Genomic DNA, 23,604 nt, shown 5'->3' with positions numbered 1-23,604 from the left:
CTGGACTGGTATATGGAATAGTATGCAATTTTTTACAAATGTAATTCTGAAATGTGCACTAATTCTGTTAGTGACATACAATACACAGGCTAAATAATTTTCATCCAGTTGCGTTACACTTTTTCCCTTGTTGTTTGAATCCTGCTCCTCCATTTGGTATGAACTTTTTCCTTGGAAGTACTGCATCCCAGCTATCCTTCCTCCACTTGATGGGAAGCTTTTTAGTTCAGTTCCTTAACTCAGTCCTCAGTGAATAGCGAGTGCTGCTCCTGTAGCACACTCAGCCCAGCACTGGGCTAAGAACTGACCCACCAAACCTCCCGCAAGACAGTACAAAGCAAAGACCCTACCCACACATTCAATTGAAATGAAGACATTTTGAAGCACTGTTGTTTACATTACCATTTTATTCAAATTTTTCTTCTGACTTACTCATAGACTCATAGGTCAGAAGGGACCAATCTGATCATCTAGTCTGACCTCCTGCACAAGGCAGGCCACAGAACCCCACCCATCCAATTTTATAACAACCCCTATCCCAGGACCGAGTTATTGAAATCCTCAAAATTGGTTTGAAGGCCTCAAGCTGCAGAGAAACCACCAGCAAGCGACCCGTGTCCCACGTTGCAGGGGAAGGCGAAAAACCTCCAGGGCCCCTGCCAATCTGCCCTGGAGGAAAATTCCTTCCCGACCTCAAATATGGCGATCAGCTAAACCCTGAGCATGTGGGCAAGAGTCACCAGCCAGCACCCAAGAAGGAATTCTCTGCAGTAACTCAGTTCCCATTCCATCCAACATCTCCCCGCAGACCATTGAGCAGACCTATCTGGTGGTAATCCAAGATCAATTGCCCAAATTAACGATCCTATCAAAACATCCCCTCCATATACTTATCAAGTTTTGTCTTAAAGCCAGGAAAGTCTTTTGCCCCCACTACTTCCCTCGGAAGGCTGTTCCAGAACTTCACTCCCCTAATGGTTAGAAACCTTCGTCTAATTTCAAGTCTAAACTTCCTAATATCCAGTTTATACCCATTCGTCCTCGTGCTTACATTAGTACTAAACTTAAATAATTCCTCTCCCTCCCTAACGTTAACCCCCCTGATATATTTATATAGAGCAAGCATATCCCCCCGCAGCCTTCTTTTGGCCAGGCTAAACAAGCCAAGCTCTTTGAGTCTCCTTTCATAAGGCAGTTTTTCCATTCCTCGGATCATCCTTGTAGCCCGTCTCTGAACCTGTTCCAGTTTGAATTCATCCTTCTTGAACATGGGACACCAGAACTGCACACAGTATTCCAGATGGGGTCTCACCAACGCCTTGTATAACGGTACTAACACCTCCTTATCCTTGCATCACAAAATCGCATTTGCTTTTTTAACAGCCGTATCACATTGGCGACTCATAGTCATCCTGCTATCAACCAGTACCCCAAGGTCCTTCTCCTCCTCCGTCGCTTCCAACTGATGCGCCCTCAACGTATATCCAAAATTCTTATTATTAATTCCTAAATGCATAACCTTGCACTTTTCACTATTGTATTTCATCCTATTTCTATTACTCCAGTTTACAAGGTGGTTCAGATCTTCCTGAATAGTATCCCTGTCCTTCTCCGTGTTAGCAATACCCCCCAGCTTCGTGTCATACGCAAACTTTATTAGCACATTCCCGCTCTTTGTGCCAAGGTCAGTAATAAAAAGGTTAAATAAGATCGGTCCCAAAACCGATCCTTGAGGGACTCCACTAGTGACCTGCTTCCAGCCTGACAGTTCACCTTTCAATACGACCCTCTGGAGTCTCCCCTTTAACCAGTTCCTTATCCACCTTACAACTTTCATATTCATTCCCATCTTTTCCAATTTGACTAACAGTTCCCCATGCGGAATTGTGTCGAACGCCTTACTGAAATCTAGGTAAATTATATCTACCGCATTTCCTTTATCTAAGTAATCCGTCATCTTCTCAAAGAAGGAGATCAGATTGGTTTGACACAATCTACCTTTACTAAATCCGTGTTGCAATTCGTCCCAATTACCATTGACCTCTATGTTCTTAACTACTTTCTCCCTTAAAATTTTTTCCAAGACCTTACATACTACAGACGTCAAGCTAACAGGCCTATAATTACCCGGATCACTTTTATTCCCTTTCTTAAAAATAGGAACTACATTAGCAATCCTCCAGTCATACGGCACAACCCCCGAGTTTATCGATTGCTTAAAAATTCTCGCTAACGGGCTCGCAATTTCACGCGCCAGTTCCTTTAATATCCTCGGATGGAGATTGTCCGGGCCCTCCGACTTCGTCCCATCGAGCTGTTCAAGTACGGCCTCTACCTCAGTTGCGGTAATATCCACTTCCATATCCACATTCCCGTTTATCATCCCTCCATCATCGCAAGGTTCCTCACTAGTCTTATTAAAAACTGTAGCAAAGTACTTGTTTAGATGTTGGGCCATGCCTAGGTTATCCTTAACCTCCATTCCATCCTCAGTGTATAGTGGCCCCACTTCTTCTTTCTTTGTTTTCTTCTTATTTATGTGGCTGTAGAACCTTTTACTATTGGTTTTGATTCCCTTTGCAAGGTCCAGTTCAATGCAGCTTTTAGCCTTCCTCACTTTATCCCTACATGTTCTGACCTCACCAAGGTAGCTTTCCTTACTGATCCTGCCTTTCTTCCACTCCCTGTAAGCTTTCTGCTTTTGTCTAATCCCCTCTCTGAGTTGCTTGCTCATCCAGTTTGGCCTACAACTCCTGCCCATGGTTTTTTCCCCCTTTCTTGGGATGCAGGCTTCCGACAGTCTCCGCAGCTGCGACTTAAAGTAATTCCAGGCCTCCTCCGCATTTAAATCCACTAATTCCTCTGTCCAATCCACTTCCCTAACTAATTTCCTTAACTCTTTAAAATTAGCCCTCGAGAAGTCAAAAACCCTAATCCCAGATCTACATTTGTTTATCCTTCCATCTAGTTTGAACTGAATCAGCTCATGATCACTCGAACCAAGGTTGTCCCCTACCACCATTTCTTCTACGAGGTCCTCACTGCTCACCAACACCAAATCTAAAATGGCATCTCCTCTCGTAGGTACTTCAACTACTTGATGAAGAAATCCATCCGCTATCACATCCAGAAAAATCTGACCCTTATTATTCTTGCAAGTACTCGTCCTCCAGTCTATATCTGGGAAGTTGAAGTCCCCCATAATCACACATTTCCCCTTTGTGTTTACTTCATTAAAGACATTAAAGAGGTCTCTATCCATATCCCAATCAGATCCTGGCGGTCTGTAGCACACGCCAAGCACTATCTCAGGGGAAGCTCTAGTTGCTTTTTTACCCAGTGTGATTTTTGCCCAGACAGACTCTGTCTTATCCATTCCATCGCTTCTTATTTCGCTACAGTTAATTTCATCATTGATGTACAAGGCTACTCCACCACCTTTGCCTTTCTTCTTGTCTTTTCTAAACAGCACATAGCCTTCAATACCCGTGCTCCAGTCATGAGTACTATTCCACCAGGTTTCAGTCAGATTTAACATTGAGACTTGTTAAATCTAGAAGGCTACATTATAACTGAAGAGGGAAAAAACACACCCAGCAGAGACAGGAGACTCTCAGCTTGCTGAGATTCCTCTAAATAATCTTGATAAGAAAGGGAGAGCTGGTCTTGCGCACCCAGAACATGCAGGAGGTTCAACCTCGTAAGTCACAGCACACTGGCAGAGGCCCAGTGACTCAGCACTAGCTTTCCCTTTCTCCTCCTCATCCTGACTCTTTGGCTGTCACAGAAGCCAAGTCCCCATTCAGTGTTTGCCTGCTGCTATCCATGAATTTTCCCCTCCACTTGTGGGGGTTTCATGCAGCAGAGGATGCCCACTGATCTTGTGATCATGTTAAAAGGACCAGTAAGATCCTATTCCATGTACTTTGCTTCTACTTTTAAATACCTGGGATGGAGTCAGATATTAAATTGATGGGGGCTATATAAATACCTAGATAGAGAATACCAGCCTTGCTTCCTTCTAATTGAGAAAGCTGGATTCCATAATGCACCCATGGAGAGGCATCTGTAAAATGGGGATAATACAAAGGAACTGGGATTTACACACCCTAGCTCCTCTCCACACTCATCTTGTCCCAATCTGCCCAATTTAGAGTCCCTGAAAATAGAAGGAATCGTCAGGCCTCACTATTTTAGTGACACAAGAAGAGAGATGGGTTGTACTAGCATCTGATGATCAGAAATTTTGCTTTTCTTAATAGTCAGCTCAACAACTAGGTACAATATAACAAATTGCTTTGCCTAAAGTTTGGGGGTGGGTGGGAAGAGAGTGAGAAGGCCAGGTGAAATAAAAGAATACTAGTTCAAAATATAGTAACAACACAGAGGAAACATTAAGACAGTACAAGAAAGTAACTTTATAAGAAAATCTCATTTCTGAACGCCTGAGCTCTAAGCAACTCTACAAAAGAAGCTGATGACAAATACTTGTTCAATTCTGCAGAAAAAGTCCTTTCTTCACAAACATGGTGCATGAATGTCAGCTTTATATCAACAGCTAATTGAGATTCATCCTTCATCATCACTGCTGCTCCATCCATCTTCAAATGCTGGATGTAAGTGTTGCTGAGGTAGGAGATAAAAGATTTTTTTTCAATAGTTTGCTTTTTAAAAACAGTGAAATAATTGAAATTTAATTATGATTTAATTAATAAACATTTAATTATGAAGAACTAAATTAAGGTCACCACTCAAGTCATTTCTTATATTACTATTTAATATATACTATTCATTTTCTCTTACTTTTACTGCATTTTTGAAGCAGATGGCTGTCCATCCTATAAATTAATATATTAGAAGAGTAAATTATGAAAGAAAGTAGTATCCTGCATATGACTGATGTAGTCACATGGTTTCTGGCACATGGATTGAAATGTACAATTTCTTACCCAGTAATTTCCTTTCTGCTAACAGCATCTCCCACAATTCTGTTACATATGGGCTATTCCCTTCCTGCCTGCAATTTACAGAGGCAGCTCAAAGCTGCAGCAGAGCCTGTGCTAGCCACACACCTTCTGCTGCTTGCTGCCAGATGATTCATTCCACAGCTGTGAAAAACCTCCTAGAAAAATTAACAAAAAACGTCAGTGCCAACTAATGAATTATGTACAGTAGGCCACTGCTGACTCTTGGTTGTGAAGCCATCCTGCAGGAGAGAATTGTGGATGATCCTGTTAGCAGACAGAAAATTACTGGCTAAGAAATTTTTCATTCTGCAGCCCAGCATCTCCCACAATTTGGATATGTATGAGAAGTAGCACACAGTGAACTGGAACAGGGAGGGACAGAGAAGTGAATATAAGAAAACAGGATATACCCCACTTTTTGAATTGTTCAAATGGCCAAGTTATGTCTGGACCACTACCTGCAGAACCTTCTTGCCAAAGAGGCCTCTGTGGATACAGAAACTACATCCTATAGTTTCTGATAGAGACATTAGCCAATGATCACATGGCTGCTCCACAGATCTCTGCCATGGAAGTGCCTCTCTTTTGGCCCAGGAGGTTGCCATGGATCTTGTAGAATGCACTTTGATTTTCCAGAACCAGCATGCTGAATGACTTGTATGCCTCAGCAATGCATAGTCTGAGACACCTGGTATGGGATAGCTTAGATACTAAGCCTTGGCACCTCGGGATGAAAGGAAATGAAGATGGCCTGATCTCCTCAAGGATTCTGTATGCCTGATATAAATATTCAGTGCTCTTCTGACACCTAGGGTGTGCCACTGCTTCTTGGTCAGGTGCTGTGGCCATGGGCAGAATGAACAGAGGCTCAAAGGGTGGCTGAGTGGTTAGGGCTTTCAACGCCAGTGGTAGTTCCCACTTAGGGAAGATCAGTCTGATCACTGTTTTTTCTCTGACAAATCTGCATACCTGAGGGTTTTGCCAAGGAGCCCAAGGATCCTGCAAATAGTACACTGCTTACGGCTGGCAGCTGGTAGGCTACAGTGCTGGGCAAAAGACCTTTATCCACACATTCCCGAAGGACGTCCAGAGTGGCCAGAATCCCAGAATCCCTTGGATCTCCGCTGTGCTCCCTGCATCATGAACTGAATTTGTCCATATGTAGGAGCAGGTTATAGGGTGGAAACTCTCCTGGATGAGTAGAGTCCTGATCACTTTAGAAGACTGACAGAGCAGATAATGCTTCCCTCTTTCAATAGCTAAGCTGCCTGTTGAAGACTATCTGGGTCTGGGTGGACAAATGGGTCTTGGAAAGAAGACGTCTGGTCTTGTCAAAAGCTGCAACAGTGGTTCCAGCTTTAATTCTCCTAGATTAGAGTAGTAGGGTCTCCTTGGTTGGTATGGAATTAGCACTGTCTCCCTTCCTTCTTCTTGCCTTATAGTTTGGATCACCTCCCCTAGAAGATGAAAGGGTGGAAATGTGTGTAGCAGGCCTTGTGGCTGTCTATGCAATGCAGCATCTGTCCCCATTGGGTCTGTTGCTAGGTGAAGAACTTTGGCCATTTTGTATTCTTGAATTTGACAAACAGGACAACTGAAGGGAGACCGAAGGTCTGCAAAGATCAGAGTTAAGACTTCCTGGTGCAGGCATCACATTGAATAGTTGACTTTGCATCTGCGGAGCCAGTCTTCCTTTAGGTTCAGCTCTCCCTTTTATATGTATCACCTTTAGGGAAGGGAGAATCTTCTTTAACCATTTCATTATTTCCATCACTTCTGCATATAGAGCTACACTCCTCGTTCCCCTTTGGTTGTTTATGTATGCAGTTGTGGCTGCGTAGTTGAACCAAGACATGGCTGCCCTCCTGATGCACTATGCTGTTCTGGGTCCTGGAAGCATTCCCCCTCTCTTCAGCCTGGCATCTGTTGTGAAAACCTACAGGCCTGGAAGGTATATATGAAGATCCCTGTGGATGTTCTCTGAGACTATCCATTATCTTAAGGGATTCCAGCACCTGGTTTGGAACCGGAAAGTGGTCTTGCATTCGCTCCAAGGAATGGTCCCATACTCTCAGAAGAAAGGCCTGGAGACACCAGATGTGTGACCCAGTCCTTGGGGAGACCCATGTGTACGAGAGCAGAAGGCCCAGTGGATAGAGACACTGAGCTATGGTTGGCCTCATGCATTTGTTCAGCATGGATATGAGATCTTGGATCATCTGGAACCTGTCTAGATGGGTAGATCTTTGTCACTGAAGTGCATCTCCACTGCTAGGTGAATTATGTTTGTCTAACGAATCAGGGAGCTTTTCCTGGTGTTATTGCAAAGTCTGGTTGTAGCAGGGTGCTGGTGCAAAAGCACCTAATTACCTCTGTTCAGCCAGCTCCAATCAAGGGAAATACATTGGGGCTGCTGGAACAGACCTGATGCCTGGCCTGGGGATTGGCTCCACCTGTGGGCCTGACAAGCCAGCAGTTATAAAGGCTGGGAGCCAGAAGAAAAGCGAGGCAGGGAAAGGTCAGACTCCTAGCTGTGGGCTGACTGCAGGAAAAGAGGGAACTAACCCTGTAAGCCTTGTATATAGCTCAACGCTGGTGGTGGGAGAAATGTGTATGTGTAAATAAAGCCAGAGGTGCTGCATACCTGAAAGCCTCTCTGCACTTTATTGGGATAGCCAGCAGGCTCTGGAAGAGGGGTGTGACAGAGAACCTGTCACACTGGTGCTTGGAGATAATCCAGAGTCTAGGTTGTGGCACTGCATGCTGTGGTTTGTGAGCTGTGCCTTGTTGTACAACCAGCCACTGAGGACTCTGGGTGCAGAGGGTGAATCTCAAAGAAGGATTTAGTTATGCTGAGGATTTTGTTGGTGTGGAGGAATACTGATTTAGGTTTCCTTGGAAGCTTCTGCTGCAGATTTTTTCCCTATGCCACTGTACAAGTATTGCAATGCAATCACTATCATGAAAGTGCAACTTACATTTTATATGAATGCACTCAAAAACAAAACGTAAAAGTTTAGAGCCTACAAGTCAAAGCATGAAGGGGCATATGAATGTTTAGCATATATGGCACGTAAATATCTTGCAACAGCCACTACAACAGTGCCATGCGAACACTTGTTCTCATTTTCAGGTGATGTAAATAAGAGGCAGGCAGCATTATCTCCCATAAATGTAAACAAACTTGTTTGTCTTAGCAACTGGCTCAACATATAGGATTTGTATGAGGTGAATTGAAAAATACTATTTCTTTTATGTTTTTAGTGCAAATATCTGTAATAAAAAATATAAAGTGAGCATTGTACACTTTGTGTCTGTGTTGTAATTGAAATTACTATATTTGAAAATGTAGAAAAAGATCCAAAAATACACATAATAAATTTAAATTAGTATTCTATTATTGTTTAACAGTACAATTAAAACTGTGATGAATCATGACTATATTTTTAATCTAGTTAATTTGTTTTGTGTTAGTTGCATGCATTAGCTATAATTTATTGACAGCCCTAATATAAATATAAAAACGCATTTTAGTTTAAGACTTGGTTTAATCAGGTGTGCTCATTTCGCTTGTGATACCTTGAAAGAAGGCATCAATGGGAAAACATGCATCATCATAATGCTCAAAAAGAAAGATCTGCTAATAAAAAGTTTCTTCCACGCCACTGACAGACATCTGGTCTTGGAAAAGTTCTGCAGGGTTTTTTTTTGGTTTGTGCGAGTATGCAGACAACAGGGCTGTCCCTAGCCATTTGGGTGTCCTACGCAGGAGGGCCGTGTGGGGCCACAGGCCTCCCCCTCCAAGGGTCTGGAAGGCAGGAGCTGGCTGTGGGGATTAGCAGGGGGCTAGAAGCAGCCTGCTCTGCTTCCCTCATCCCTGCCCCAGACCTGTCACTCGGGGGAAGGGATCCCCCACTCACCAACAGCAGCACGAAGCAGAGCAGCCCAGTCCCAGCCCAGTCTGCTCTACCCCACCAGCTCCCACCTGTGGCCTCTGCTTCCAGCCACCGGTGAGAGCCGGGGGCGGGCCTTTCCCCAACCCGAGGGACATAGCTGAGGCTGGGGCAAGGGAAGCAGAGCGGGCTGGGGCCACGTCTCTCCACTTACCACCACCAGTGAGTGCAGGAGGCAATCCTTTCTCTGCACTCACTGGGCGACAGGAAGTGGAGCGCTGAAGCTGGGAGCTGGTGGAGTAGAGTAGGCTGGGGTTGGGTTGCCCTGCTTTCCGCTGCTGCTGGTGAGTGGGGGGGGTCGCTGGGGGAAGAGGTGGAATGGGGGCAAGCCAGAGGCAGAGCAGAGGGGAAAGGTAAGAGGCAGGGCGGAAGGAGTTGTCCGGGGCCCCGCACCCCTCTAGGGACAGCTGAGGGATAGGGCTGGTGCCCCAAATTTCATGGTGCCCTAGGCAGCTGTGTATGCCTAAGGATGGCCCTGGCAGGCAATGCCTTTTTCTTTTCTTCCCCATCTGCTTACAGCGGGAAGTAGTACACTATTCATCCTGATCTGGGGACTGTACAATAGAGGGGTACTTTATACATCTCTCAGTTGTGAAAATAGTTGTTAGAGGTCCCAGAAGCTTGAAAGATTGTCTGCCTGCTCCTCCTAGTAGTAAGTACTATATGAGCAACCCAGTACCACTTAGATATACTCAGGAAATCAGTATCACTTTGAACATGGGAAGGGATTTCTCACATACCCCTATGTAATCCTACAAAAGTGCCTCTGTTCTGGTCACAGACTGCCTGAAGTGCTCAAGACTTTAATGTGGCACCACCCTGTGGAGCTGGGAAGGGGCACTGAGAGACCCTTCCCCACCTTTCAGAGTCTGAGCCCCTTTACATGGCACAGCACAGGTTATGGCTGATGCTCAGAGGGCACAATTCCCATTCTGCTGCGGCCTCAGATCTCAGCCACTTTCCTGGCAGAGTGAGAGTCCATGGGCTGAAAGCCAGACAGACCATGCAGCCAATTCACATGAGGCTGCAGTCCGAGGCAGAGCTGCACAGGAGGGAGATGCTTCTCTGCGTGCCTAGACATGCCGCAAGGTGGGAGAGGGATAGTGAGCATGCTACAATGCACGGGGAGAGACTTTGTGCAAGAAAAAAGCCCCAGCAAACACTCTTTCAGGAGGAGAAGGCAAAAGTAGGGTTGCCACCTGCCCAGATTTTACTCAGTCTGGGTTTTGGCTTCTTGTTCAGGAGCCAACTAGGGTTGCCAGGTGCCTTGTAGTAGACCAGAAAGTCCAGTCAAAAAAGGGACCTGGCAGGGTCTAGTCAGAGGTACTGACTGGACACCAAATGTCCAGTTACCGCAGGGCAGGGGGAGGTGCCAGGTCATTAACCCACACTAGACCCTGCTTACCAGGGCTCCCTCCTACTTGCAAGAAGGCTCCTTGTCAGGCTGCAGCAGCTCCTGTCCCAGCCACAGGGCAGAGGGAGCCCAGCTGAGGGGGGGGGGAAGGGGGGGCATGTGAGCTGATTTTCAGTGGCTCTCATGCTGCCCGGATCCTGGCCACTGGTCTGGGGGGCTCTGCATTTTAATTTAATTTTAAATGAAGCTTCTTAAACATTTAAACAACCTTATTTACCTTACATACAACAATAGCTTAGTTATATACTAAAGACTTACAGAAAGAGACCTTCTAAAAATGTTAAAATGTATAACTGGCATGCAAAACCTTAAATTAGAGTGAATAAATGAAGGCTTGGCACACCACTTCTGAAAGGTTGCTGACCCCTGATCTAGAGAGCAATGGAGGAGGGAGAGGAGCAAGTGATTGCAGGGGGCCTTGGGGAAAGAGGCGGAGAAAGGGGCAGGGCTTTGGGGTGCCGATTACCAGAATTAGAAAGGTGGCGACCCTTGGCAAAGAAGAAGTGGTTTAGCCCCTGATTTTCACGCCACCCCACAACAGTAGTACTTGCTCCCTTGTGCAGGACACTGTTGCTTTTGCCTTTCTGGGACAAGTTGCAAAATCCAGAGAGTATGGTGTGAATCTGGATTCAAGATGTGAGGAAGCAGAGCTGTGTAGGAGCCCTCCTTCTCTCACCAAGAGATTCTAGGACCCATTTTAGGACTTGTGGGGTGACCCATAGCCTTTGCTGCTCCAGTATTTACCCCCCTGGATTGAGTCCTCCTCAACCTCAGAGCCTCCCCCTGGTCTGCTCTGTCTCCCCTGGTTGGGTTTTGCAGTGGAGTTGCAGCTACTAGGGGAGGACGGGGGGGAGGGGCCAACATGCCTGTCTGACTCAGAGCCTCTGCCCAAGCAGAGAGAGTTGGCTGGCTGGGCACATTTTACCTTCTGCCAAGCCTGAGAAACTTAATGCATATATAGAGCACCTTTTGGATTTTGCCTGGTGTTTGTACAGCTGCTCTGCCATACCTGAAAGAGGGCAGAGGAGCTTGGCAGGGAGGCATTACTAAGGTTGCCAACAACGTTCCCTCTAACTTTTCCCATCCGTGTGCAGAATTAATTTTGCTATATGCACCAATATGGAGATGATGTGTGGTGGGGGTGGAGCCAAGGGGTTTGGAGTGTGGGAGGGGGCTCGGGGTGGAGCCGAGGGTTGGAGTGCAGGGGGGTGAGGGCTACAGCCTGCGGTGTGGGCTCTGGGGATGAGAGGCTTGGGGTGTAGGCTGCCCTGGTGCTGTGACGGGGAGAGAGGACACCCCGCCATCCTCTCTCACTGCAGCACCTCCGGGGCCAGGGGAGAGGCACCTCTCCGTTGCACCAGCTCTGTGGCCAGGAGGGAGAAGCGTTGCTCCCGCCCCACGGGTGCGCCCCTGCAGCCGGGAGGGAGGGGCGTCGCTCCTTGCCACACTGTAGCCCCAGAGCTGTAGGAGTTAAGTGCTTTCCCTTGGTGGTCTCCTGCACGGCCAGACAGGTGCTCACCTTAGAGGGAATTTAGGTTGTCAACTTACCACAATTGCCTTGGAGTCTACAGGAATTAAAGACTAATCTCTAACTAAAGATAATGTCATGTGATGAAACCTCCAGGAATAAGTCTAGCAACCCTAGGCACTGCTGGGGAGGCTCCGAGTGGCTGTGAACATCATGCTGCTCACATCCCAGACCAGAAAGAGGCAATGAAGCTTGAAAACAAATAAAAACACTTTAACTGTCCAAAAAAACAGGTACATATAACAAGAAGAAGAGGAGAGGAATGATGAAAACCACCACCTGACTGCTGCTGTAGCAGTGGCAGAAGATCTGGCAGCAAACAGGAGATGGGGTATGGCTTGCACAGGCAGTGCTGCACCTTTTAACTGTCACAGGAAACTGTAGACAGGAGAAGAGTAGCCAATGTGTATCAGAATCATAGTCGATGCTGGGCTGCTGAAACTTCACAAATATCTGAAATTACTTCCAATATATTACGTACAGTAGCCAACTTTAGTTTTGTGTTGGTCTTAAAAATCTAGAACAGATTTCAAAACTCAGTGGCAGTTAAAAGGTCACATGTGTCTCTCTGATGGTGGGTAAGGCTATGTTTTAGTCGTGTATTTTTAGTAAAAGTCATGGACAGGTCACGGGCAGTAAACAAAAATTCACGGCCCATGACCTGTCCATGACTTGTACTATATACCCCTGAAACTTGGGCCGGAGGTGCTCTGGGGGGGCAGTCCGGGGCACCATGGGTGCTGTGGGGGGTGACCTGGGACCCCGGCTAGTGCTGGGGGGAGGCAGGCTGCGGCACGCGGCCCTGGCTGGTGCTGGGGGAGGCGGGTGGCACATGGCTGGGGACCCCTGCTCGGACTGGCAGGCTCCCTAACGGGCTCTGCACAGCTCCCCGGAAGTGGCTGGCATGTCCCTGCAACCTCCGACTCTGCAGCTCCCATTGGCTGAGAACCACAGCCCTGAGCCCCTCCCACAATCGAACTACCCCAGCAGTGGCTGGTGCAACTGGCCCAGGGGCTGTCTCATCTGCTAGGGCAACCCCAGAGCTAACTGCACCGACCATTGCAGAAATCAGAGGTCACAGAAAGTCACGGAATCTGTGACTTATGTGACAGACATGAAGCCTTAATGATGACAGCAAGCCTTAGAGACCAATAAGTGAGGGAAGCAATGTATATGCCTTTGGAAGGTACTGGTGCTTAGGTTTTCCCTTTGGAAGCTGAAATTAGAGGTATTGCTACCGAGAAACACACACTACTCTAGGTATCACAGAATAGTTACAAAATAAAGAAAATAAAGACTTTTTAAAAATAACGTTACAAATATGCAGTACCAACTATAAATCATGAAACAGCTAACAGATCTCCAGTTTAAAAAAAAAGGATGATGAAACTGGACCCCATTTCATAAATAGATCCTGTAAGACAGAGGTCTACATCTAAATTCACTTTATAAGATTTCCAGACTTTGTTTTATAGGCTTCAATGATTCATTAAAAATATGTAGATGTATCAAAAGTGTCTTGGGAACTTGGATAGTAAATACATACCAGCCCCAACTTCCTTTTGTCTCTAACAGACTCTTGAGTAAGCTTGCTTAGCATTTTCTTGATGTACTTCCAGATCCAAGTGTAACTGGATGTGAAAAACTGCTACCCTTAATCTTACTGTTCGTTTACTACTCTAACTTTATATTTTTAATTTTTTTTTTTACTATATTTCCAAAGGACCTTAAAACTATGGCAAGTAAAATGTAGTATGGAAATTGGAAAGACTAAGAAGAAAGTCAAAAAAGCCAAACAACATAAAAACAAGAAACACTTTAAATACAGGAGAAGCAGGAAGTCTAGTAGAGAACTGTAAACGCAGCAAAGAATCCTGTGGCACCGTATAGACTAACAGACATTTTGGAGCATGAGCTTTCGTAGGTGAATACCCACTTCGTTGGATGCATGTCGACGGATGCATCCGACGAAGTGGGTATTCACCCACAAAAGCTCATGCTCCAAAACATTTGTTAGTCTATAAGGTGCCACAGGATTCTTTGCTGCTTTTACAGATCCAGACTAACACGGCCACCCCTCTGACAGTAGAGAACTGGCTACTCTGCACTAGAGGAAAAGCACATTGCAGAGAAAAGACAGCTAGATCATTTCTGTGTATCAGTCTTCACTGCAAAGGGCAATAGGGAAATATTTTCTTTATATCTAACTTTCCCTTTGCTGTTTAAAAAAAAAAAAAAAGGTACAATTGACATTCATAGAATATTCTATACCTTTGCAGCATCTTCATCAGGCATTGGCTCTCGTAGAGCTGGCACCCACGCAAGTATATTGCAATCTTTGCTACCACTATATAGTTCCTGTGAGAAAGAAAGAAAGCAAAAATAATGTCTCTCATGGTATAATTCCCCACTCTGAACCTTAGCGTCCAAAAGATGGGGTACCAGCATGAATTCCTCTAAACTTAATTACCAGCTTAGAACCTGTAGTGCTGCCACCAACCAGGAATTCCAGTGCCTGGTACACTCTGGTCCCCCCAAGACCTTGCCCGGGGAACCCCAAGACCCAGACCTTCTGGATCTTACCACAAGGAAAGTAAACCCTTTCCCCCACCATTGCCTCTCCCAGGCTTCCCCTCCCTGGGTTACCCTGGATGATCACTGTGATTCAAACTCCTTGAATCTTAAACAGAGAGGAAAATCCACCTTCCCCCGTCTTTCTCTCTCCCCCTCCCAGACTCTCCCTGAGAGAGACAGTAATCCTAACACAGAGAGAAATTAGCCTCTCTCTCCCACTTCCCTCTTTTCTCCCCACCAATTCCCTGGTGAATCCAGACCCCGTCCCCTGGGGTCTCACCAGAATAAAAAAATCAATCAGGTTCTTAAACAAGAAAAGCTTTTAATTAAAGAGAGAAAAACATTAAAAATTATCTTTGTAAATTTAAGATGGAATATGTTACAGGGTCTTTCAGCTATAGACACTGGGAATACCCTCCCAGCCTAAGTATACAAGTACAAATTAAAATCCTTTCAGCAAAATACAAAATTTGAACTCCTTCCAGCCAAGTACACATTTGCAAATAAAGAAAACCACCATAAGCCTAACTCGCTTTATTTACCTAGTACTCACTATTCTGAACTTATAAGAGCCTGTATCGAAGAGATTGGAGAGAAACCTGGTTGCACGTCTGGTCCCTCTGAGCCCCCAGAGTGAACAACCACCAAAATCTAACAGCACACACAAAAACTTCCCTCCTTCAAGATTTTAAAGTATCCTGTCCCCCGACTGGTCCTCTGGTCAGGTGACAGCCTGGCTCACTGATCTTGTTAACCCTTTACAGGCAAAAGAGATCTGAAGTACTTCTGTTCCATTAACTCTTAACTATCCGTTTATGACAATGTCACTCAATGTTTGCTGAATATCGAACAAGAAATGCTTATGAGAAATATTACATTTAAGTGATGTTTAATGTTTAGACATAAAGAAACATTCTTAGAATCCAATCTGTAATGTAATCTAGATCACTGCAGATTTTAAAACGTAAAAGACAATAGGACACATCTGCTGCTAATTTCCTTAGGAAGAATTTACCAAAATAGCGTTGCTACCATTTAAATTGACTTTACTGTTAAATTTAACTCATTTCTCATCTCCCTACCAACTGTTTCCAAATTTCTTCAGAGCAAAACTCCTTCCTTTGACACCATAGATCAATAATTTAGGTTTTGTCTACATGGAGCATTTAAACCAAATTAAGTCGAGTTAATTCTGTCTGAAAATGCTTGTATACACCTGACACAATCCACTGTAGTATACTAATTGAGTTAGTACAGTGTATTGTTCGTGTGCACACAGTGCTGCAGCAAACTATTTGGCAGGTCTCAGACAGTTATCCCACACTGCTTTCCAAGCAACCATTACTGACTTGTCTGTTTAACTTTGTGCTCTCCCCTGCTCTGGCGTCAAGTCTGCTGATGTTCTATCCTTGTTTAAAAGCTGGCATGGGATCAGATTTTGCCCATTTGCTCCTGGATTCTAGTATATCAGAACTACAGCATTATTATTCTGGAAGCCCTATAACAGGGGTTGGCAACCTTTCAGAAGTAGTGTGCTGAGTCTTCATTTATTCACTCTAATTTAAGGTTCCGTGTGCCAGTAATACATTTTAATGTTTTTAGAAAGTCTCTTTCTATAAGTCTATAATATATAACTAAACTATTGTTGACTGTAAAGTAAATAAGGATTTTAAAATGTTTAAGAAGCTTCACTTAAAATTAAATTAAAATGCAGAGCCCTCCAGACCAGTAGCCAGGACCCGGGCAGCATGAGTGCTACTGAAAATCAGCTTGTGTGCCGCCTTCAGCACGCATGCCATAGGTTGCCTACCCCTGCCCTATAACATGTCTCAAGCAGCATCTTGGAGCAGGGCCACCCAGAAGCAATTTCGGGGGCCCCTTTCATTACAAAAAAAAAGTTGCAATACTATAGAATACTATATTCTTGTGGGGGCCCCTGCGGGGCCCGGGGCAAATTGCCCCACTTGCCCCTCCACCCCCCTCCAGGCAGCCCTGGCTTGGAGCAATGTTAAGACCCTGAATCTCATCACAACCTGAGGTGGAGAATCTGTGCCGTAAACTCTTGTGGTCAGGCACTGCAATAAAGATCTTTTCTGTGGACATTGCTAAGCAGCAGTCTGTGACTAGGATGCTGATCAGTGCCAGATAATGAGCAAATAGCTCAGGAGAATCTATATTAAAACAAGGGTGACATTACCTAGCATGAAATGAGAACATTGAAATAACAGACATCATGGAAACTTCATGGAATGAGGATAATCAGTGGGACACAGAAATAACAGGCTACAAAATATGTAGGAACAACAGAGTAGGTCATGCTGGTGAGGGAGTGACACGATACATCAAAGCATAAAGTACAAATCTTAAATGAATCAACTACCATAGACTTGTCTATCGATAAAAATTTCATGCTTGAATAGCAAGTGTACAGAAGTAGGAATACACTACCAACCACCTGACCAGTATGGCAACATTGACTGTGAGGTGCCTAGGGAGATTAAAAGGACTATTATTGCATCTTCTACCTTCGTAATGGGGGATTTCAACAATCCTTACATTGACTGAGTATGTGTCATCTTAGCAGAGATAATATTTTTAGACCCCATAAATGATTGCTTCTTGGAGAAGCTTATCCTGGAACCCACAAGGGGAGAGGCAATCCTTGATATAGTCCTCAGTGGAGCACAGGATCTAGTCGAAGAAGTGAATATCACTGAACTGCTCTGTAACAGCGACCATAATGTATTTAAATTTAATATTAAAGCAAGAAAATACCAAAGAAAGTCACTACAGTAGCATTTAAATTCGAAAATTAGGAAGCTAGCGAAACAGAAATTAAATGCAACAGTCCGACAGAAATACCTGTAAATTGCAAGGAGACTATTTTAAAACACCATAATAGAAGATCAATCTAAACATACACTCCAAATACCAAAAAAATGTCTCCATGGCTAAAGAGCAGAGTAAATGAGGCGGGTAAAGGCAAAAGGGCATCCTTTAAAGACTGAAATTCTACTGAGGAAAATAGAAAGGAACGAACAGATATAAAATTATAAGGCAGGCCAAGAAAAAATTTGAAAAACAACTAGCTAAGAACAAAATGTAACAGCAAAGTACATCAGAAGCAGGAAGCCTGCCAAAATGTCAGTTGGGGCCACTGGATTGAGGTGCTAAAGGGGCACACAAGGAAAACAGGGTCATTGCAGAAAAGCTGAATGAATTCTTAGCACTGGTCTTCAGGGAGAGAATATGAGGGAGTTCCCTACATCTAAGCCTTTTTTAAATTAAAAAAAAGAAAGTGACATAGCTGAGGAACTCTCCCAGAATGAGGTATCAATAGAGAAGGTTTTTGAATAAACTGATAAATTAAACAATAAGAAATTATCAGGACCAACTGCTATACACAAGAGTTCTGAAGGAGTTCAAATATGAAAGAGCAAATCTACTAACTGTGGTATATAACCTATCGCTTAAATCAGCCTCTAATCATCTGGTACAAAGGAGAGCTACTGTAACAGTGATTTTTAAAAAAAGCCTCCAGATGGGATCGCTGCAATTACAGGCCGGTAAACCTACCTTCATTATCAGGCAAACTGGTTGAAACAATAGGGGAAACAGGTGAACACGATATGTTGGGGAAGAGTCAATACAGCATTTGTAAAGTGAAATCATTCTGTACCAATCTATTAGGACCAGAACTGTTCAACGTATTCATAAATGACATGGAAAAATGGGGTAAACAATGAGGTGGCAAATTTTGCAGACAATACTAAATTATTCAAGATAGTTAAGTCCAAAGCTGACTGCAAAGAGTTACAAAGGGGTCTCCCTAAACCAGGTAACTGAGCAACAAAATGGCAGATGAAATTCAGGAATAGCTGAATAGTCATTCCCCTTTATAGTTCACAATTCCCACTTCTATAGCACTTCTGGGGAGACCTTCTTCGTAAATAACTTCACAGAGTATCTTCCTGGCCTACCCTTTGCCTTTTTGAATGCCATTCTCTGCCTGCCAATCACCTGTCTCCCTGTAACATTATCCAGAGCCAGGACAACCTAAAACAGGCGTGGGGGGGGGGGTGTTACTATCTAGTTTGTACTCAGATGCACCCTACTAAGCCCTCTGACACCATACAGACACCTCCATAATTCCCCTCAGCCACCATAAGACCAGGAACATAATTCTTAAAAACACCAGACTCCAAGGCACAATAGCAAAGCCAAACAGCATATCATGCACAGACAAAAATGCCAATGCACACGCTGCTCATCTCTGAGGTACCCTCAAAACTGGGAAGACTCTCAGGGAGGTGAAGTCAGAAATGCTTATTAAAAAATGCTGTCACAGCCTCTCTGGAATATGAATAACCAATTGTGATTTTTATTAATACTCCCAAAACTACAGCACCTACACTGGCCAGACCTTCAAGGACAGGGACTGAGTAGGGCAGCTAACCTAAGTGAGAAAAAAAAATCAGAAACTTGTGATGAAATGTTGGACCTCATTGCAGTGTTCCTCCCAGTACCACAAAAACACCAAACAAAACACTCCCCTGCCCCCCAAAATAGCAAAGTGCAGACAGTATTTGAGGGTGGAGAGAATGACAGACAGGGAGTGCTAGAGAGAGATTGTGGGAGTGGCCAATGACAGTATGGCAGTTGCCAGGGGCAGCCTTGCTGTGACAAAAACGGCTCCAAAAAAGACAGGGAAATGCCGAGGCAATACAAAGCCAGAATGCCCTGCTGAAGTGTACACTGCTGTTGGTGAACAGTCTGCATTGCCTGCTATCCTCACACCCAGCCATGTTATGCAGTCCCTAGACAAAAGAGTACTGGGAACAACGTTACCCCCACTGTGCCCCTGCAGCAGTACTCCCAGAGGCCATTCCCTTCACAGGGCACTGAGAACAGCTGCACCTGGGATCCCAGCTCTTCTGAGCCCTGCAGCACGCCTGATACCTTTGAGCCTCACCACTAAATATTGGAAGGCTCACAAACAAGAAGAGATAAATGCAAAATGTATATTCACCTATGACTTTAAGCCTCCCCACCCCTAGTGTTGTGCCCACAACTGCACTGTTGCACTTTGGTATTCTGTTTCACTATTGTTTTAATTACAAGTTTACTTATAGTCATTGGACAATAGATTGTTATTGTTACATAATATAAAATGTTTCATTCTTGTTTTATTTAGAGGTTTATGTTTGTTATACAATATATCATTTAATAACAAAAACTTTAAAAAACTTCATTCATAAGCAGCAAAGAATCCTGTGGCACCTTATAGACTAACAGACGTTTTGGAGCATGAGCTTTTACAGATCCAGACTAACACGGTTACCCTCTGATACTTCATTCATAAGGAGTCAACAAGGCATTTTACACAGAAAAGCATTACATTTTATATAATACATAAGGTTTTACAAAAAAGTATCTAAGCAAAAACACAAGGTAAAAATAGGTTGGCCACAACGTCGCATCTCCTCTGTCCAAAAAACACTGAGCTGCTCTCAATCCATGCTACCCCCACAGTCCTGAGACTAAAAATTAAGAATAATGCATCCTTGACAGAACTGCCCTGAGTGTTTCTATTTTAAGTTAAATGCCTTGCTGGTTGCTTAAATCGCTGAGCAAGACGCTATGCCCAAGTCTCCCACTTACCATTAAGGCTCTCTCATTTATTCTAAAAATACTGCACAAAATATAACATATTGCTACAATTTTTGACATTTTTTTCCTGCTGTGTCCAACCTATTCCACAAACAGTATCACCTTCCTTTTAAATGCACACTCCACTACCATTCTGCAACTACTGAGGAAATAGTTAAACAGTGTGTTCCTTCTGTTCATGCAGCCCATGAATGGCTTCATTAACCAAGGAATCAGAGGATAACCCGAGTCTCCCAGGATAACCAGAGCAATGCAAACTCCATTAATGTCTATAGTGCTCCTGGGGGCAAACGTTCCTTTCTCCATTAAGGTAAGCAGCTGAATTCTGAAAGATACTAGCACTGTGAGCCGTTCCAGACAACCCTGTTTTTATTTCTCTAAACCTGTCATGTATGGAGAAATACCCCTTTCTGTTTATAAATTCTGATCCCTGATTTGGCTGGGGGAGGAGGAGGATAATAGGCACATGGGTCCCATCAATTGCCTCAGTACAGTTTGGGAAGCTGACATATGGGAAGCCGACATATGTGAAGCCACCAATAATCTCCTGAGCATTACACTAAGCTTTCTAAATTGGTGCAACAGCACCTTTTCCATGGCATCATATACCTGCATGACAGCAGCCGATATCCCCATGCTGAACTGGCTGGTTATAGACTGGCAGCATTTGGGAGTGGCCAGTTTATAGATGGCAATGGTAAGTAACCCCACTTTTCCACAAATATGTGGCACCACATGATGGTATGCTGCCGCTGCAGCTCCCTATAGCTCAGCACATATCTCCAAAAAGGCTGCCTTCCCCATCAGGAAATTCTCTCACCACTGCTGGTCATCCCAGATCTGCATAACAACCTTTCCAATCAATCCAAACAGCATGGCACAGGTGAAGTTGCTCCAGGAATCGATCCTGTACTATCAATTGCTTGGTGTCTTCCTTTTCTTCCTTGTACTGCTTCCTCTGCTGTTGAAATTTCTGCTACTGTTAGAGGAGCAGCTGCTGCCACATCTTCTGATTGTTGGTATGGTGGGCAAAGTCCATAACTGAATTCATCTAGCTTTGAATGCTGAAATATAGCTGAAGCAGCTTTTGTTCATTCACAGTTGCCAGTATGGACTGTTATTGGGGCCATACTGGCTGACAAAAATTGGAAAATGGCACTAGCCCAGCCAAAAATTAAGTATAGGATGGAGACAGGAAAAAACGGGATTTTTTAAAAAACTTGCCTGGCTTCTGCTATGCATCCCAAAATGCACAGGTAGAAAAATTTCAGAATGCACACTATTCAGCAGCAAAGCAAAGAACCACGGAATACCCTGCAAGAATGCCACACCCTTAGTATGCAGTAAGCCACCACTGTATATACAGAATGATGTGCAATGAAAGAAGGCACGCCATCCAACACACATGCTGTTAGTGCAGTTTATGTAATGTGTGTTACCTGACATCCATCAATGTGGATTAAACTCCCCCTACCTTCACCATACAGACAAAATCTCAATTATGCAGATGGCCACTAGGGGTTCGGATATTCATCTTATTTGTTTACTAATAATAATGTGTTAAAAAAATTAACCAACTGAAAATAATCTGTGCACATTTCTGTCTTAGATGTGCAATTATGGGAGCAGTAAGGAGGTGGGAGAAATCTCGTTTTGTTCAGGGTGAGAAAAGAAAATAGGAATATAATGTGAGGCTTGTATCATGTTAGGAAGGCAAAAATCAAACATGTTCATTATTATTGCTGGTCATGTTTATTATGGTAGTGCCTAAGGACCAACCAAGAATGGGGCCTCATTGTGCTAGACTGTACAGAGTAGCAGAGAGTTCCTGCCCTGAAGAATTTACAATTTTTTCACATTTTATTAAAAGGACTCTGGTATTTTCCAGACTGCCATTTATACAGATGCATAGCATAGGAGGATGTTTATATAAGGTACTGTCTTCAAACAGTTATTGAACTGTTAATTTTTTGCTACTAACGCATTTAAGACAAGAAATGCTGCATGTTTAAACAGCTGGAGTGAAATATATTATGTATAATTTTTTGTATTTAAGTTAAATAATATAAATTCTGCTTAAAGAAGCATTAGCTTTTACACTAAGCTATTGAGCTGCTATGATGCCTTCAAAACAGCAAGTTAACTTATTGGTACCTAAAATGGATCATCACTACTCCTTCTTTCCAAAGGCTCTTTTCATATTATATCTAAAGTAAGTTCCAATACAGGCTGAACTGATTAAAGCCTGATACCCATTCTATGGCCCCAGTCATGCAAACACTTGTGCACATGAATAACTTCTCAATGCGAGTTGTCACACTGGCCTCAATGGGACTATTCACACAAAGTTGTGCGTATAAGCGTTTGCAAGATCCTCTGGATCCTATAATCCTCTGGATGAACCTGCAAAACAGTTTTTTTCTTTTTGTTTTTTTTAACGATTAATAGGTATATGCTGTGCTATACAGACACTAACATGGAATCTTTTAATCTTGCCAACAGTGCATTTAAGTGTTCTACACAATTTTTAAGAGGATATTATAGATCAAGTTAGTCCTTATGTATTCAAAGATTATAAACAATGCTAACTCACTAGGATTTGTGTACAGCTGTGGATATTCTGCATGTACTGTTTTCACAGATTATATACTTAAAAACAAATTTGGAAATAAAAAACACTTTAGTCTATAGTAAAGTGTAGATCATTACTAAGGCTTTAAAAAAAAACAACCACCCAACAATCTTCCCTTTGAGCAGTGTAATGGGGACATCACTACATTTACTGTGAGCATTACAACTATTCTGTCTTGCTTTCCTGTCCAAGGATTATATGGTTTTTCAGTTAGCCTACAGTTTACATTAAATACAATTATATTAATACAAAATAAACATATTTGAGCTCCTGAGTCAATTAAGAGCCGAACAATATGTAGACTGCAAAGCACCATGCACGTCTATGGCACAGTATAGCGTAATTCTGGGAATTCCTAATACAGGATGCATAAACCTTGTGTAGTTTATAATTATCTTAATTTTTCTGTATACTTACTGACCTGCCACATCAGGGCAGGTCATCAACTGCCTTTGGGCGTAGTTGTCATAGATACTGTACAAAAAAGCAAGGTCTCAGGAAAAAAGCAGCTAAATTTTCCAATGAAGTTTCAATTCCTGACACATTAGGGGCTCACTTTATACTTAAGGCCATGTTTTTGGCACAGGTATTTTTATTAAAAGTCACGGACAGAATGTAGGCAATAAATAATAAATCACAGATTTACTGAAACCGAAGCCTGAGCTCTGCTGCCCAGGGCTGAAGCCGAAGAGCAAGCCCCACTACCCAAACTGAATTATTGGAATTTTCAAGATGCCATGGAGGTCTCATAAAATCATGGAATCTATGACAGATTCATAGCCTTATTTATATTGTTCCTTAGGTTTGCATGCTGCTTTACAGACAAGACACTGTCCCTACTCCTGACTGAGTCAGGAACTCAAATC

The 23,604-nt window shown here is 43.6% G+C and overlaps 1 protein-coding gene across 3 annotated transcripts in view; it reads right to left on the bottom strand.

Annotated features, from left to right (window-relative positions):
* Window positions 1-3,450: 3,450 nt before the first annotated feature.
* Window positions 3,451-23,604, bottom strand: part of ERCC8 (ERCC excision repair 8, CSA ubiquitin ligase complex subunit) — a 57,840-nt gene continuing 37,686 nt past the window's right edge. The window contains exons 11-13 of one of the 3 annotated variants that reach the window (XM_030565910.1): window positions 14,134-14,220; window positions 12,142-12,240; window positions 4,542-4,626 (exon numbers count right to left, since the gene is read on the bottom strand). In XM_030565910.1, coding sequence (XP_030421770.1) covers window positions 4,570-4,626; window positions 12,142-12,240; window positions 14,134-14,220 — 243 coding nt within the window. In that variant the 3' untranslated portion in view covers window positions 4,542-4,569. Of the gene's footprint in view, window positions 4,627-12,141; window positions 12,241-14,133; window positions 14,221-23,604 lie in introns of all 3 variants that reach the window. The other 2 variants (XM_030565912.1, XM_030565913.1) reach the window with 2 other exon arrangements.

Source organism: Gopherus evgoodei, chromosome 6 (assembly GCF_007399415.2).
Source record: "Gopherus evgoodei ecotype Sinaloan lineage chromosome 6, rGopEvg1_v1.p, whole genome shotgun sequence".
In the NCBI taxonomy this organism is placed as follows: domain Eukaryota; kingdom Metazoa; phylum Chordata; order Testudines; family Testudinidae; genus Gopherus; species Gopherus evgoodei.
This window is presented reverse-complemented; position numbering and strand designations above follow the sequence as displayed.